Source organism: Cucurbita pepo, chromosome LG12 (genome assembly GCF_002806865.2).
Source record: "Cucurbita pepo subsp. pepo cultivar mu-cu-16 chromosome LG12, ASM280686v2, whole genome shotgun sequence".
Lineage (NCBI taxonomy): Eukaryota > Viridiplantae > Streptophyta > Magnoliopsida > Cucurbitales > Cucurbitaceae > Cucurbita > Cucurbita pepo.
In genome coordinates, this window is record NC_036649.1 from 1,535,882 (window position 1) to 1,551,452 (window position 15,571).

General features: G+C 34.0%; 1 protein-coding gene across 1 annotated transcript; it reads left to right on the forward strand.

The window, feature by feature from the left end:
* Positions 1–8,382: 8,382 nt before the first annotated feature.
* Positions 8,383–15,190, forward strand: LOC111806833 (mitogen-activated protein kinase 15-like). Its single transcript, XM_023692325.1, has 10 exons — positions 8,383–9,161; positions 9,939–10,347; positions 10,495–10,622; positions 10,738–10,797; positions 11,790–11,939; positions 12,040–12,195; positions 12,403–12,614; positions 13,555–13,656; positions 13,769–13,929; positions 14,359–15,190. Exons 1-10 carry the CDS (start codon positions 9,138–9,140, stop codon positions 14,655–14,657), a joined length of 1,701 nt encoding a protein of 566 aa, XP_023548093.1. The 5' UTR covers positions 8,383–9,137; the 3' UTR covers positions 14,658–15,190.
* The last annotated feature ends 381 nt before the right edge of the window (positions 15,191–15,571 follow it).

Genomic DNA, 15,571 nt, shown 5'->3' on the forward strand with positions numbered 1-15,571 from the left:
CCCAGGTTTTGGACTATGTGCCAGCGAGACTGTTTTTTGAAGGGGGTAGACACGAGGCAGTGTGCCAGTAAAAACGCTAGGCCTCAAAGGGGTGAATTTGGTGGTGGTCTCACATCGCTTGGAGAAAGGAAAACTTAAAAGAGGACAATATCTGTTAGCAGTGGATTTGGGCGGTTACCAATAGTAGCAAAACCCAGGTTCCGGACTATGTGCCAGCGAGGCTGTTCTTTGAAGGGGGTAGACACGAGGCAGTGTGTCAGTAAAAACGCTAGGCCTCAAATGGGTGGATTTGGTGGTGGTATCACATCGATTGGAGAAAGAAAAGCTTAAAGATGACAATATCTGTCAGTGGATTTGGGCGGTTACAAGTGGTATCAAAACCCAGGTTCTGGACTATGTGCCAGCGAGGCTGTTCTTTGAAGGGGGTAGACACGAGGCAGTGTGTCAGTAAATATGCTAGGCCTCAAAGGGGTGGATTTGGTGGTGGTCTCACATTGATTGGAGAAAGAAAAGCTTAAAGATGACAATATCTGTTAGCGGTGGATTTGGACGGTTACAAATGGTATCAAAGCCCAGGTGCCAGACTATGTGCCAACGAGGCTGTTTCCCGAAGGGGGTAGACACGAGGCAGTGTGTTAGTAAGGACGCTAGGCCCAAAGAGAGTGGATTTGATGGTGGTCTCACATTGGTTGAAGAAAGGAACGAGTGTCAGCGAGGACGCTGGGCCCCGAATGGGGTAGATTGTGATGTCCCACATTGATTGGAGAGGAGAACAAAACACACTTTATAAGAGTGTCGAAACCTTCTTCAAAGAGGACAGTAAATCTGAGCAGTTACATTTTTTATTAAATTAACGTCAATAAAGCAGTATAAATAATTTGAATGGTTGAAAATATTATTGACTTTTTATATATTTGGATTTGACTTTAAAAAACATCTTTAAAAAGTAAAGTATAAAATAAAATAGTTAAAAAATTAAAATTACGGATTGGAACTTTTTAAAATAGAGAATAATCTTAAATTTGCCGTAATTTTATCTTCTTTATTGAATATTATTTTTTTCTATATTTTAACTAATTAAAAAAAAAAAGACAAAAATATTCATTTATGAATTTAATAATCTTGTGGATTTTATTTTGACATGTCGGTTCATGTTTTATTGATGTTTTTCTGAGTTATTCTATATTTAGAAATTCAACTAAAATGAGAAGTCAATAAAATTCCTTTTTTTTTTTATTACCATCTCTGCCCTCGTCAGATTTATTGGAATCCGAGTCATAAAGTAACGCTGGATCCAACTGCCCCGCCTCTATTAGTTGAACCGGTCAAGGACTTTTTTGTACTTTCACCGTAAAATTAGACAAAAATAAATAAATAAAAATTATAAATTTAGTGTCAAATATTTAAAATTTGTAATTTTTATTAAAAAATTTATATAATTGTTTCTTAAATATGTCGGAGGTTTATTATATATATAATTAAAAGTTTCGAGATTATATATGACATTTTTTTTTTTAATTTAAAGATCTATATTAGACACGGTCGAGAGTTAAGAAACTTATTTACGACCTTATTAGATACAAATTCGAACCCGAGCAGGGACCCACGTGTAATTTAGAAAATAAGAGATAGTGGATAGGATTAGGTGGGAGACAGTGAGAAAGAGGGTGGGAATGAAGTGTGCACCAACCACTAAGGGGAGAAAGGGATGGTCCATCAATCCACCACCTTCCTCGTCCTCATCATCACAATGCCATAAATTAGCTTTAAAGTTTATTATTATTATTATTATTTTATCTAAAAGAACGAATAGACATCAATCATACAATATGCTTCAATAAATATGAGAAGAAAGTATTGGTGAAATTATCAAAAGATATTTCAATTTATTCCACGTTGAAGAAGAATGAAGTTTCATGTTATAAATTTTGGGTGGATTAAAATTTAGAGTTATTTGATTTCATTATTGTATTTTAAGACATTTTATTTAGTTTAGGTTACAATTACATAATGGTTAATTATGGTCATTAAGTATGAATGTTACCGAATGTCTTTAATAGTTTTATTTTGAAGCTATATAAAGCCACGTATGTTGTATTTGTAAGTAGACTTGAAAAATATAGTAAAAGAAGCATTTGTACTTTTCTTTAGTCAATTGCTAAGTTCATTTGCAATTCTATATAGTTTAGGTTGCATGTAGAATCATTCAAGCTCGACATGATCAATCTTGCTTGTGAATTGATTCGAATCTCAATCAAGTGTTCTTGCGTTGAGATATTTGATCAACAAGAATCATTTAAGCTAGACATGATCGATCTTGCTTGTGGAGTGATTCGAATCTCAAACAATGTTCTTGTCTTGAGATATTCGATCAACAAGGTAATCCGAATCTTACTCCCCTTGTAGTGATTTCTATTCCATATCAAATTCTCTCTGTCGTGTGATATTTGTAAAAGTATGATGTAGACACACTGCGTCCATTATGTATTACTGTCAAGCTCACAGTTATAAAACTCATCTGTTAGAGAGAAGTTTTCACTCTTATAAAGAATGTTTTATTCTCATCTCCAACCAATATGGGATCTCACAATCCACCCTCATTGAGGGCACAACAACCTCGTTGACACACTGCTCGGAACTTGACTCTGATACCATTTGTAACAGTCTAAACCCGCCACTAACAGGTATTGTCTAATTTGGCTCGTTATGTATTGTCATCAGCGTCACGGTTTTAAAACATGTCTGTTAAGGAGAGGTTTCCACGCTTTTACAAAGAACATTTCATTCTTTTCTCCAACCGCTGCACGATCTCACATAATAAGTGGGTTTATTTAAGAACATAACCTAGTTTTTAAAATTGACACAAGCATAACTCAATAGTAATTAGTCGTGTATAATGATACGAATCAAAATATCTCAATCATATCATGTAAACTAAAGGAAGTCGTGAAAAATGTTGTTCAAATTACCGTAATAAATATTTAACGTAATTTCTATTGGATTACCAAAGTTTTGGGGGGTAAAAAACATTTATATTATAAAAATGAAAGATATGGAAATCATGATTAATGGTGTAAAAGAGACAATGGGGTGTGGAATTTACTCTTTTGCCCTTTCTTTATAATATTAATTACTATATTGTAATATAGCTTTATTGATAAACCATGGGGTTTAGAGGGCTAAGTAAAGTGGTTTTATAGATAGTGATTAGGTAGGGTGGTTTGGTCATTTAAAATAAGGTATACCAAACAACTTTATTTAAGGATCAAAATAATTGATATTTATTATTAAAAAAAAAAAAAAAAGGTTTAAAGTCAAAATTAGATTAATTACCATATATATATTTTTTACTAAATTAATAAAAATATTCTTAAATTTTATAATTTATCTAAAAATACTACTAAAATTTTAAAAGTTTCTGAAATTAAAAAAATACCCTTAAATTTTAAAAAATATTTTAAAATATTCTTGCACGTTCCAAAGAGTTTAAAAATTGTTTAAAATATTTCTTAAATTTTTAAAAGTTTCATTAATACTATCCCTTTAAGAAATAAAAGTCTGCACGTTGTTCTAAATTTGAATTCACAAAATGAAAATGCTCGGAGTCTTCCTTGCTTGCTTTCAAACCCAATTTTGCTTTTGGTCTATTTGACTTTCTTTTTTAGAAAAATAGTCTCTAAACTTTAAAAAGCGTTTAACAGCAGTTTGACTTTTTGATTGAAAAACATATATCGTAATGAGTTGAGCTATGTTTAAATTGATAACAACGATGGTTAATATTAAAATATAATATTTAAAAAAATTATAAAATTTATGAAGTTTATAAATTACAAGTTTAGTACTTAAACTCTGTATTTATTTATATTTAAACTTTAATGAATATCTAATTAGTCTTTTAATTTTCAATTTTAATAGTCAATTAATCTCTTATTTTTTTCAATTTTAAGTGTAGTAAATCCTCCATCTATTCGATATCTTTTAAAATTTACTGATGTACTAAAAACAAAATTGAATATTTAGAATTTCATTAAACATAAAAGTCAAAGTTATATTTAATAGATCAATTAATTTCTTTAATTAATTTCTTTATTTCTTCCTTCCGTTAAAGATATATTAAATATAAAATTAAAAATTCATGAACGTATGAAATATTTAAAAATTCTAAAAATTAATAGACACAAAATTAAAAATGTATTAAATAATTTTAAAAATTTAGAGACTAAGAAAAAAAAAGTCAACAAAAAAGTCAAAGTGTGGATTGGCATAGTCAAAATTATTGATTAGACAGAAATAAATCGTACGGAAAATAGACCCTTATTAAAAAATAAATAATAATTAGAAACTTAACAACGTAATTAAAATTAAGGATCCTTAATTTAAATAATAATAATAATAATGACTCATTTAATAATTAGTTAGTTGTTTGTTCTTTATTTTGAGAAAAAATAGGTCAAATTTGTCGTTTACCTTAACGACAATAATATGTGTCTATAACCCAATGGTGGATCAAAAGGAAAGCCCATGGAAAATAATTATAATATTATGTATAAATAAAAATATTTCTAAATTATAATTAGAATCGTAAATATAATTAAAGTAATATTTAATTTTTTAATTAAACAAATTTATTTATTTTAGAGGAACACTGACATTTCTAGAATGGGCTTGGACTTTGGTCATATTCTTCCTTTATTGGGCCGAAGCTGGTAGGCCCAACAAGATTCTCACTTTGTATGGCCCAATAAGCCCAATGTAGTACAATTATAATTATTGTTATAATTATCTTGCTTTAGATGTCGATGACTCGTAGACCTGAGACCTTAGCTTGGCAACCAACGATGGGAGTATTTTGAGCTTTCTCTACTAGTGGCTTATGTAGTGGTCGCTCGAGTCAATCAATAAACTTTTGTTTAATGAAAGATTCGATTACAGGGACTCCTTGATGGCCCCGAACAAGGAGTTGCTCTGGCCCAAAACACGTGCAGGCTCGGAAGCTCAAAATCTAGCAAATTCAAGTACAATGTTTCTTAACACGTTGCGAAACACGGGTTCGAAAAATAAAATTAAAAAAATTAAAGGAAAAAAAGTATGTGGGACCCACTTCCATTGACCTATAGTTATCGAATCCAATTCAGTTCATGTGGTGACTAGTTATTGGAAAATCGTCGCCACCCAAATATGTTGGAAAGTGGGCCCAACATTTCACCCTCTCCCATAGACAACGGGCCAACAATTAAAGCACAACAAATAAATTAAATTAAATAATAATAATAATAATTATTTATTTATATATATATAAATATTAAAAAAAAAACAAGAGACAATCTCATGCTCGGCGCATGTGAAATAATGCATCCTACACGACACTCAGCCTCGTTCTTTGTCTTTTTCTGTTTTATAAATTAAATACGAGGATGACAATGCTAATTAAAGCATGCACTTATAATAAAATAATAATAATAATAAAGCATATGCACTAATCATGCTTAGGCATTCCTAATTATGTAATTTAGTGTTTATGTGACATTTAATTCGTTGTATGAGTTTATTTGATTAATTAATTAGCAAAATAAACATATGATTACGAGGGTGTTGAAACCTCTCCCTAGTAAACATGTTTTAAAACTGTGAGGTTGACAACAATACACGTACAATATCTGTTAGCGGTGAACTTGGGCTGTTACAAATGGTATTGGAGTCAGACACGAGGTGACGTGCTAGCGAGGACGTTGGGCCCCAGAAAGGGGTAGATTGTGAGATCTCACCTTGATTGAAAAAGTGTGATATGTGGAAATCACTTCAAAGAGAGTAAGATTCAGATTACCTTGTTGATCGAATATCTCAAGGCAAGAATATTGTTTGAGATTCGAATCACTCCACAAGTAAGATCGATCATGTCTAACTTGAATGATTCTTGTTGATCAAATATCTCAAGGCAAGAACACTTGATTGAGATTCGAATCACTCCACAAGCAAGATTGATCATGTCGAGCTTGAATGATTCTACATGCAACCTAAACTCATAGAATTGCAAAGAAACTTAGTCATTGGCTAAAGAATAGCACAGATACTTCTTTTACTATATTTTGAAAGTCTACTTACAAATAAAACATACATGACTTTATATAGTCTCAAAATGAAACTATTAAAGACATCCCAAGAATCGTAACATTCATACTTAATGACCATAATTAACCATTATGTAACAGTAACTAGAGTGAATAAAGTCTTAAAATACACTAATGAAATACAATAACTCTAAATTAATCCACCCAAAATTTATAACATGAAACTTCATTCTTCTTAAACCTGGCATGAATTGAAATATCTTTTGATAATTTCAATAATATTTTATTCACATCTTCATTGAAGCATATTGTATGATTGATATCTCTTGGTTCATATCAAGGTGAACGAAACATTTCTTACAAGGGTATAAAAACCTATTTCTAATAGGCGTGTTTTAAAATCGTGAGACTGACGACGATAAGTAACAGATTAAAACAGACAATACATGCTAGTGGTAGGACGGTGACTTGAGTTAAAATGTGCACATTTAATTTTAAAGAAAATAAAATATGATAAATATGTTTTTTTGACGTATTTTTAGGTCGAATAATAATAATAATAATAATAATAATAAAAAAGCAAACTTTTGGGAATAAGTTGAAAACTTTTCAACTATATAAAATTTAAAATTAAATTAAGTTGTAAATTTTAATTATAATTAAAATATTTGAGACGAAAAATAAATAAATAATAAACAATAAAAAGAGCCAGCTATTTTTCCCTGGACGACATGAGACCCAATCCACAAGGAAGGAACAAGTTTCATAAACGACATGTCAGCATCTAACTTCCAAGGAATGTGGCTATCTGGACATACCAATCAATCCAAAATAAAAATGAAATTATTATTATTTATAATCAAATTAAATATATTTTGTTATACAATTTTTTAAAATAATGTTTGACCATATATTAAAAATTATTTGGATAAAACTTCAAAGTCACTTAAAATGTACATGTGGTCCTCAATTGCTTATAAAAATTTATTTTATAAAATTGTTTGTAAAATAATATTTAAATTAACATATTTGCCTTTTTATTTTATTATTATTATACTATAAATTGGTAATTAATATTTATTTATTTTTCTCTAAAGTCAGGTTTGAATCGTTCACGTCCACACTTTTTATAAATAATAATACGTGATTTAATATTATTATAGATATATTTAATTATTTACGATAAGCTTAATATTATTATTTTTATTATAGACTTAATATTATTTTTATACGTTTGACATATTTATTTTTAAAAATATGTTTTTTTATTATATGATACAAATAGTAAAAATGTAATTAATGCTTCCATATAATAAAATCATTATTTATATATATATATAAGTTGAAAGCATATAATATAATTCTATTTTTATTGAATAATTTGATTTTAAATTTCAGTTTTCTAATAACAAATCAAATGGACATTGTAATTGGTAATAATAATGAAGCTTTTAACTATGTCATGCACGTGAGAAGCACGTGGGGTCATGCCTAGCCATAGCGCGTGGAGCCCACGTATTAGAAAGAACGTAATGCGCGTGGAATCGATCCAGCTTTTTCTCTTCTTTTTTGCCTTTTGAATTTTCTTTTCTTCTTTTCTTTTTAATTATTATATATATTTTTTATTTTCCAATATTGATGGTCTCTTTACATTTTTTCTTGCCCACTTTGCCCTTGTTTTCATCGGCTTTCAACGATTTTGCCATCCCTAATTACTTTTTTCTCATAATTTTCTTTTTAATTTCACAATTTTATATTACAAACTAAACACCTCTCCGATCCCACGAGAATCAGAGAGCAATATCGTGCGAAGGTAGAAGGCCTATAAAAAGGGTACAATAATAATAGTACAACTAACAATGTTTTCCACCGAGCACTGTGTACATTAAAGTTCCAGTGAGCTCGAGCTCTGCCAAAAATTCTAAAAACCTTCTCGATGCAAAATATTTTCCATGTTCTAAAATGGACATAAATATAAATGTGAATAACGAGCGAGAATAGGATTCAAACCTACCGTCCTTATGTTTTGGACACGACAAACCAAAATTTATTAGCTCGTTCTCCTCGACTTAGCTCTTACACGAGCAACTTTCTAGTGTGGCTCGAGATTGCTGGAAGACGATTTTCTAAAAAGAGTTGTCGTTTACTCAAATTATTTATCACACGTGAATATAATTCAATACGTATAATACAAATGTTATAGATTCAAATCAGTAAAAAAAAAAAAAAAAAAAAAAAAAAAAAAAAAAAAATAAAAAAATTAAAAAAATTATTATCCATATCAGCCACGAGCGACTCGACTGCTTCCCTTTTTCTGTGTGTGTGTGTGCGCCATTGCCTCTCAGTACAGCTTTTCTCTGATATTTCTTCTTTTCTCTTCCGATCTTCCTTCCTTCTTCAAGATCCGCTTCCATTTTTCTCTCAGAATCTCCATTTCTTAGCTTTACACCTCCTTTTCCCTCTTCTCTTTGTTCTTGCTGTAAGCAATCGGCTCAAAGAAGCTCTTTCTCTCCGATTTCCCTGTTTCAAGTTCTTCTCTGGGTTCTCTCGAGATCGTTGCTATCTGTGATTCTCCAAATTTGTAGTTCTTTGCGCCAAGTTTAATTAAAAAGAAAAAAAAATTCAGACCCGTGCTGTGATCTGTGTACAGTATTGTTCTCCAGCCATTTTTTGGAGACTTGGCCGAGTTTTGTTGTTGGCAATAGCTGTGTTCACTTACCATTTTTACATTTCAGTTCGATTTCAGCTGTCGATGAAGTATTTTGTTGTCTGTATTGAACTTTTGAAAGTATAATTTTAGCCGTCTCTTAGTTGAGTTTGCCTTTTGGTACTATCTCTCGGTTTTGAGTTTGAAGTTGGGTTTTCTGTAGCGTGTTGTAAAGTAATAGGTTGTTGATGTCAAGAGCTTACTGACTTGTTAAGTTAATTTGGATTACTTGCTTGTAATACACTTGATTCCAATTGACATTGGGGGCTGTGGATCTCTGGTTGAGCTCAAGCTTGAAGCTACGGCGTTATATGCTCTAATTGCTATATCGATCTGGGAACTTGGGAAGCTTTGTTGGCAATATGCAGCCTGATCAGAGAAGAAAGGCAAGTTTATGGCTCTTTCTTTTGGGTCAATCTTCTTTTTCTTCCTTTAGTTAAGGAAGAAAAAGGCAAGTTTATGGCTCTTTCTTTTGGGTCAATCTTCTTTTTCTTCCTTTAGTTAAGGAATTTCACTTATAGTTTCCATCAACAATTGCCTTGGCCTACCCCCATCATATGTTTTCGTGTGAATATCATTTTTAGAAGTGCACTTATAGTTGTTGTATGTTAATTTCTTCATGGATTCAAGGTTGGTTAGATTTCAAGCTATCAGTGGTTGGTAGGAAATAGCTTATTTCTGTCTGTAATCATCTCTCCTCGTTTCATTTTAGACATGGGAAATTTAAGAAACTTAGATCACGTAGTATACTGATCCTTTTGACTACATCGCCATCCTGAAAAACGATACGCTCGTTTAAGTGCATTTTGATCAGTGCAGTTGTAGTCTGCTGTTAGTTCAGAGTTGTGTTTTACCTGCCTTTTGTGTTGACTTTGCGTGGGATCATCAAAGGAGGAATGAGCCAACGCCATTCAAAGGAAGCACGATGTTCTTCTCTGCCTTTTTAAAATCCATATACGGTTTACTGTTTATGTTCTTTTAATATCTAATGTGAGCATAAAAGTTTTGTAACCTACTTAGAAATGCGAAATTGATTGGTGTTTGGATGTGCATTTGGAACACGATTACTTGTATATCATGGTTTCGTGTATTATATGTTTCACTCTCTTCATTGTGTACTTGGTGATGATGATACTTATAGTTGTTAAAATTGGGTGATGCAGTCGTCTATAGATGTGGATTTCTTCACGGAATATGGTGAAGGGAGCAGGTATAGAATAGAGGAAGTAATTGGTAAAGGAAGTTATGGTGTTGTGTGCTCTGCATATGATACTCACATTGGGGAGAAAGTTGCAATTAAGAAGATCAACGACATCTTTGAGCATGTCTCCGATGCAACTCGGATTCTTCGTGAGATAAAACTTTTAAGACTTTTGAGACATCCAGACATTGTGGAGATAAAGCACATCCTATTACCTCCATCTAGAAGAGAATTCAAGGACATTTATGTCGTGTTTGAGCTCATGGAATCTGATCTACACCAAGTTATCAAAGCAAACGATGATTTGACTCCAGAACATTATCAGTTCTTTCTTTACCAGCTTCTTCGAGGCTTGAAATATATACACACAGGTCATAGTCTTATCATCAACAAATTCATGCATTTTGATACTGTTGATTTGGAGTATAATTGGATTCTGTAAAGAGTTGAAAAATTAGTCTTTGAAGTGATATGTTTATTCTGCTACTGAGATCATTTCAATTATTACCACTTTGTAGCTAATGTCTTCCACCGGGACCTAAAACCCAAAAATATCTTAGCAAATGCTGACTGCAAACTCAAGATCTGTGACTTTGGTCTGGCAAGAGTTGCTTTTAATGATACCCCTACTGCTATTTTCTGGACAGTACGTATCATCGTAAAGAGTTGTGGCTACTGGTTGATTTCTTTCAATTTAAAAGCTCTTGTTCTTCATTCCACTATCTCCTAAACTATTTGTTTCATACTCCTTGCGATGGCAGGATTATGTAGCAACAAGGTGGTACAGAGCTCCTGAACTGTGTGGTTCCTTTTTCTCAAAGGTGAAAGATTTTCTTTTGCATTTTTTTTAGAGCTAGCTTAATCTCTTATATGTTTTTTTTTTCTTGAAAAGAGAATTAGAATAAAGTGGAATATCTTGGTTGCATTTTCTCCCAAATTTATACGAAGAATATGGCTTTCTATCATCTCCCTTGGCTACCTAATAGTTTCTCATTGGTCCATTGGGTTCTTGGGTCATTTTCTTACCTTTCATGCCAACTTCATGGTTTTGAACATCTTTGTGTGTGTAAGATCCCACATTGGTTGGAGAGGGGAACAAAGCATTCCTTACAAGAGTGTGAAAACCTCTCCTTAGCAGACGCGTTTTAAAACCATAAGGCTGACGGCTATATGTAACGGGCCAAAGCGGACAATATCTGCTAACAGTGAGCTGGGCTATTTCAAATGGTATCAAAGTCAAACACAGGGCGGTATGCCAATGAGGACGCTGGGCTCCCAAGGGGGGTGGATTGTGAGATCCAACATTGGTTGGAGAGGGGAACGAAGCATTCCTTATAAGTGTGTGGAAACCTCTCCCTAGCATACGTGTTTTAAAACCGTGAGGCTGACGGCGATTTGTAACCGGCCAAAGCGAACAATATCTGCTAGCGATGGGCTTGGGCTGTTACAGTGTGTGTTTCTTGGTATGAAGTTAACTGCTTATAAGTTTATATAAAATTTTAGTTATATGGTTTGCTCTTTATTGCAGTCTGGGTAGAATACATAAGGAGATTCTATTGAATGGTCAACTGAACAATTTTTGAACTCCATAAGATGGTTAATGTAGAACTTGGTCAGGTCCGTAGTCATGTAAAATCTGAGTAAATTCCATATAAATGAGTCAAAGAATATCCATTATTACCAACAACGTAATCACAAGTTTCTCTTTGGTCTGCCACTAACTAGTTCATAAATCATCAGATACACAGGAAATAGGTTTATTGATTTTGAAGCTCTTCTATGCATTCTAATTTGTATTATATACTTCTTTCAGTATACACCAGCAATAGATATATGGAGCATTGGTTGCATCTTTGCGGAGCTTTTAACTGGAAAACCACTTTTCCCTGGAAAGAACGTCGTCCACCAATTAGACTTGATGACAGATTTTCTGGGAACCCCAAATGCAGAAGCCATTGCCAGGGTCTGATTCCTGTGAACTGTTTTGATCTAGTTCATGTTTAACTATGACGTTTGCATGCCTGCCATTTCCTTTTGCTAAATATCTAATCTTTTATGATTAGGTACGAAATGAGAAAGCTCGAAGATACTTGAGCAGTATGCGAAAGAAGAAGCCGGTTCCTTTCTCCCAGAAGTTTCCTCACGCAGATCCACTTGCACTTCGCTTGTTGGAAAGAATGTTAGCTTTCGAGCCAAAGGATCGACCTACAGCAGAGGAGGTAAGAGTACTTTTTGAGTACTGTAATCCTAGCTCACTGGTTCAATTGGAGGAAAATATTCTACATTTATGACATCAATCAAGAGATTCTCATCAGATTATTTCAGTTAAATCTTGATAAGTTAGCTAGCTTTCTAAAATTGCTCATACCCGTTCATCTTATATTTACATAATACTGTTTTCAAACTTATTCTGCATTTATTTTTAGGCCCTTGCAGATCCATATTTTAAAGGCTTAGCGAAGGTTGAGAGAGAGCCATCTGCTCAACCTGTAACTAAGATGGAATTTGAATTTGAGAGACGAAGGATAACCAAAGAAGATGTTAGGGAGCTTATTTACCGGGAGATTCTCGAGTACCATCCAAAGATGTTGAAGGAATTCTTAGATGGATCTGAACCTACTGGTTTCATGTATCCAAGGTACTATGAAAACAATAGTTCTCTGATGAATGAGGTGTTTTTATGTTATGCCCTTCTCTTTTCTTTACCCTGACGCCTTCTTTTTTCATGACCATGTCATTTTGGGGTTGGGGGTGAAAATGTCTTCCCTTATCAACTTAAACACAAAATTGTTCTTTCAATATGAACAATCTAGCTTTAAATTTCCCCAAGTTGGGTCGTATTGTATTGCCTTTTGAATTCCGACCCTTTGGAGAACCTGTAACGGCCCAAGCCCACCGCTAGCACATATTGTCCTCTTTGGACTTGCCCTTTCGGGCTTCCCCTCAAGTTTTTAAAACGTGTCTTCTAGGAAATGGTTTCTATACCCTTATAAAGAATGCATTTTCTCCTCCTCAACCGATGTGGGATCTCACATGCACCCTCTTTCAGGGTCCAGTGTCTTCACTGACACTCGTTCCCTTCTTCAATCGATGTGAGACCCCCCAATCCACCACCTTTATGGCCCAACATTCTTGTTGGCACACCGCCTCGTGTCCACCCCCCTTCGGAGCTCAGCCTCCTTGCTGGTACATTGCTCGATGTCTGGCTCTGATACCATTTGTAACGACCTAAGCCCACCGCTAGGAGATATTATCCTCTTTGGACTTCTCTTTCGGGCTTCCCCTCAAGGTTTTTAAAATGCGTCTGCTAAGGAGAGGTTTCCATACCCTTATAAAGAATACCTTGTTCTCTTCTCCAACCGACGTGAGATCTCACATAACCCCTTTTATTGAATTCTCCATATCACCATACCCCAGTGCAAGTGTTTAATGGTACATTCATGATCATTTAGATTTCTGGCCTCCATTTGAGGGCTTTAAGTAAGATATAACTCAAAACTTCAATCCATAAAGTTGTCTTTAGATTCCAGGATCATATTAGAAATGTTAACATGACAAAAAAATGTATGCTTCTACAGTGCAGTTGACCATTTTAAGAAGCAATTTGCCTTCCTTGAAGAACACTACGGAAATGGTGCAACTGTTGCTCCTCCTGAAAGGCAGCATGCATCCTTGCCTAGGTATCTCTTTTAATACTTCAAGCTCAGTGTTCGTTTTTCTTTTGCTATGCATCGGTTAGGATCTTTGAGAATAATCGGATAGTAACCTCTCAATTATTTATTATGCACACAGGCCATGTGTTTTATATTCAGATAACACGATGCAGAACTCGACACAAGTTGCAAATGACCTATCCAAATGTTCCATCAAAGAAGTTGAGAGGCCACAAGTGGATAGGACTTGCAATATTCCTTTGACTAGAGTTCCTATTCAAGTTCCTCAGTCTATTCAAGGTGAGTCTTGCTATCCAATTGCACTAACTTGTATGCTTCCATATTTCCCCACATGTGAAGGTTGTCTTTATTTATTCGTTTTTAGCATGACGGTCTCGTCAAGAACACACCCCCGATTCCTTGGAAGCTTGGTCAAACCGCTAACAGAGGACGTCGATAATAATTTAGCGATTTTAACAAAGTATGCTGATACTCTGTGCATTTACTTGTGAACGATCCTATGTGGTTATATGCTTTGTCATTTTGAAAGATGTTTTTAGGATCAGTCAAGTTGCTTGCAGTATCAAAAGAAATTGTTCTTAGAACTATTGTATTTGAGTTTTCAGGGCGTCTCTTTTGTTTTAGTAATTCCTTAAATGTGCGGATGGAGCTGCTAAGCCCCATTATCTGGTTAACTTATTACAAGTTTCTACTGATAATTTGCAACAGGCAATGGTGCAAGGCCTGGAAAAGTTGTTGGCAACGTGTTACGATACAACTGCGGAGCAGCAGCAGCAGCAGCAGTGGCACCAGAAGTTCTGGAACAGCGGAGGATGATCAGAAACCCGTCCATTCCACCACCATACGCCGCTACTAACTGTTCGTATCCCAGACGAAACCCATCCTGTAAAAATGAAAGGACTGATGATGAAGCCATTGAAGGTTCAAATGGGTTGCAGCCAAAACCTCAGTACATAGCTAGAAAAGTTGCTGCTGCCCAAGGTGGACCAGGAAATAACTGGTACTGAATCTATAATCCACTGTTCATTCTTGGGTCTCCGGTCATTTCAGTGAAGACGTAACCGATCTCCATTGCGGGCTTGTACTGAAACTTCTCGAGGACCATCTCCCACGAGTCTGAGTGAAACCAACAGCAGCAACATTACATGAGACGATGAAGTTTAAGACATGATTCATTGGAAAGACAAAGAAAACTGTAGTCTATGTTGCTGACAAAGTTGGGTTGCTATTGTAGCATTCTTATTGTTCGTCGAAGCGTTCGTGTTCATCGTCGAAGCTTTGTGACTGATTGCAGCTTACCTGGTACTTGATATTAGGACCATGATGCTGATTATTATGCTTTCTTTATACTGTTTTTCTCTTTCGCAGGTATAAGTTACAAAAGTTCACTAATCCCAATCCACTAAGATTGCTGTTTGAAGATATTTGGAACCTGAAAATCAAAACCTTAATCAGTAGCTGATTCTCTTATGTATGAAAAGTGTAATCCCTTTAACTTATTTATATTTATCACATAAGCCGTCTCTTATCTGCTTCTTCAGTGTTTAGTTTCCAAAGTTTGAATTAAATTTTAGCTTTGAGCCATAACTACAAGATTTAGCTCAAATCCGATAAGAAATCGCTACAAGGAGAATAAGATTTGGATTACCTTGTTGATCGAATATATCAAGGCAAGAACATTGTTTGAGATTCTAATCACTTCACCAGCAAGATCGATCATGTCTAGCTTGAATGATTCTTGTGTCTAAGATTCGAAATGTCTAGCTTGAATGATTTTTGTGTCTAAGATTCGAATCACTCCACAAATAAGATTGATTATGTCGAGCTTGAATGATTCTACATGCAACCAAAACTACTTAGAATAGCAAAGAAACTTAGCGCGGAAGAAAAACACACATTAATCATTAATGAAATACAATAA

Excerpts from the sequence above, each read along its gene's own strand:
- LOC111806833 (XM_023692325.1), top strand. The coding sequence starts at position 9,138 with ATGCAGCCTGATCAGAGAAGAAAG. Across the intron at positions 10,798-11,789 it reads GTGGTTCCTTTTTCTCAAAG|TATACACCAGCAATAGATAT; the intron begins GTGAAAGATTTT and ends TACTTCTTTCAG. Across the intron at positions 13,930-14,358 it reads AGTTCCTCAGTCTATTCAAG|GCAATGGTGCAAGGCCTGGA; the intron begins GTGAGTCTTGCT and ends AATTTGCAACAG.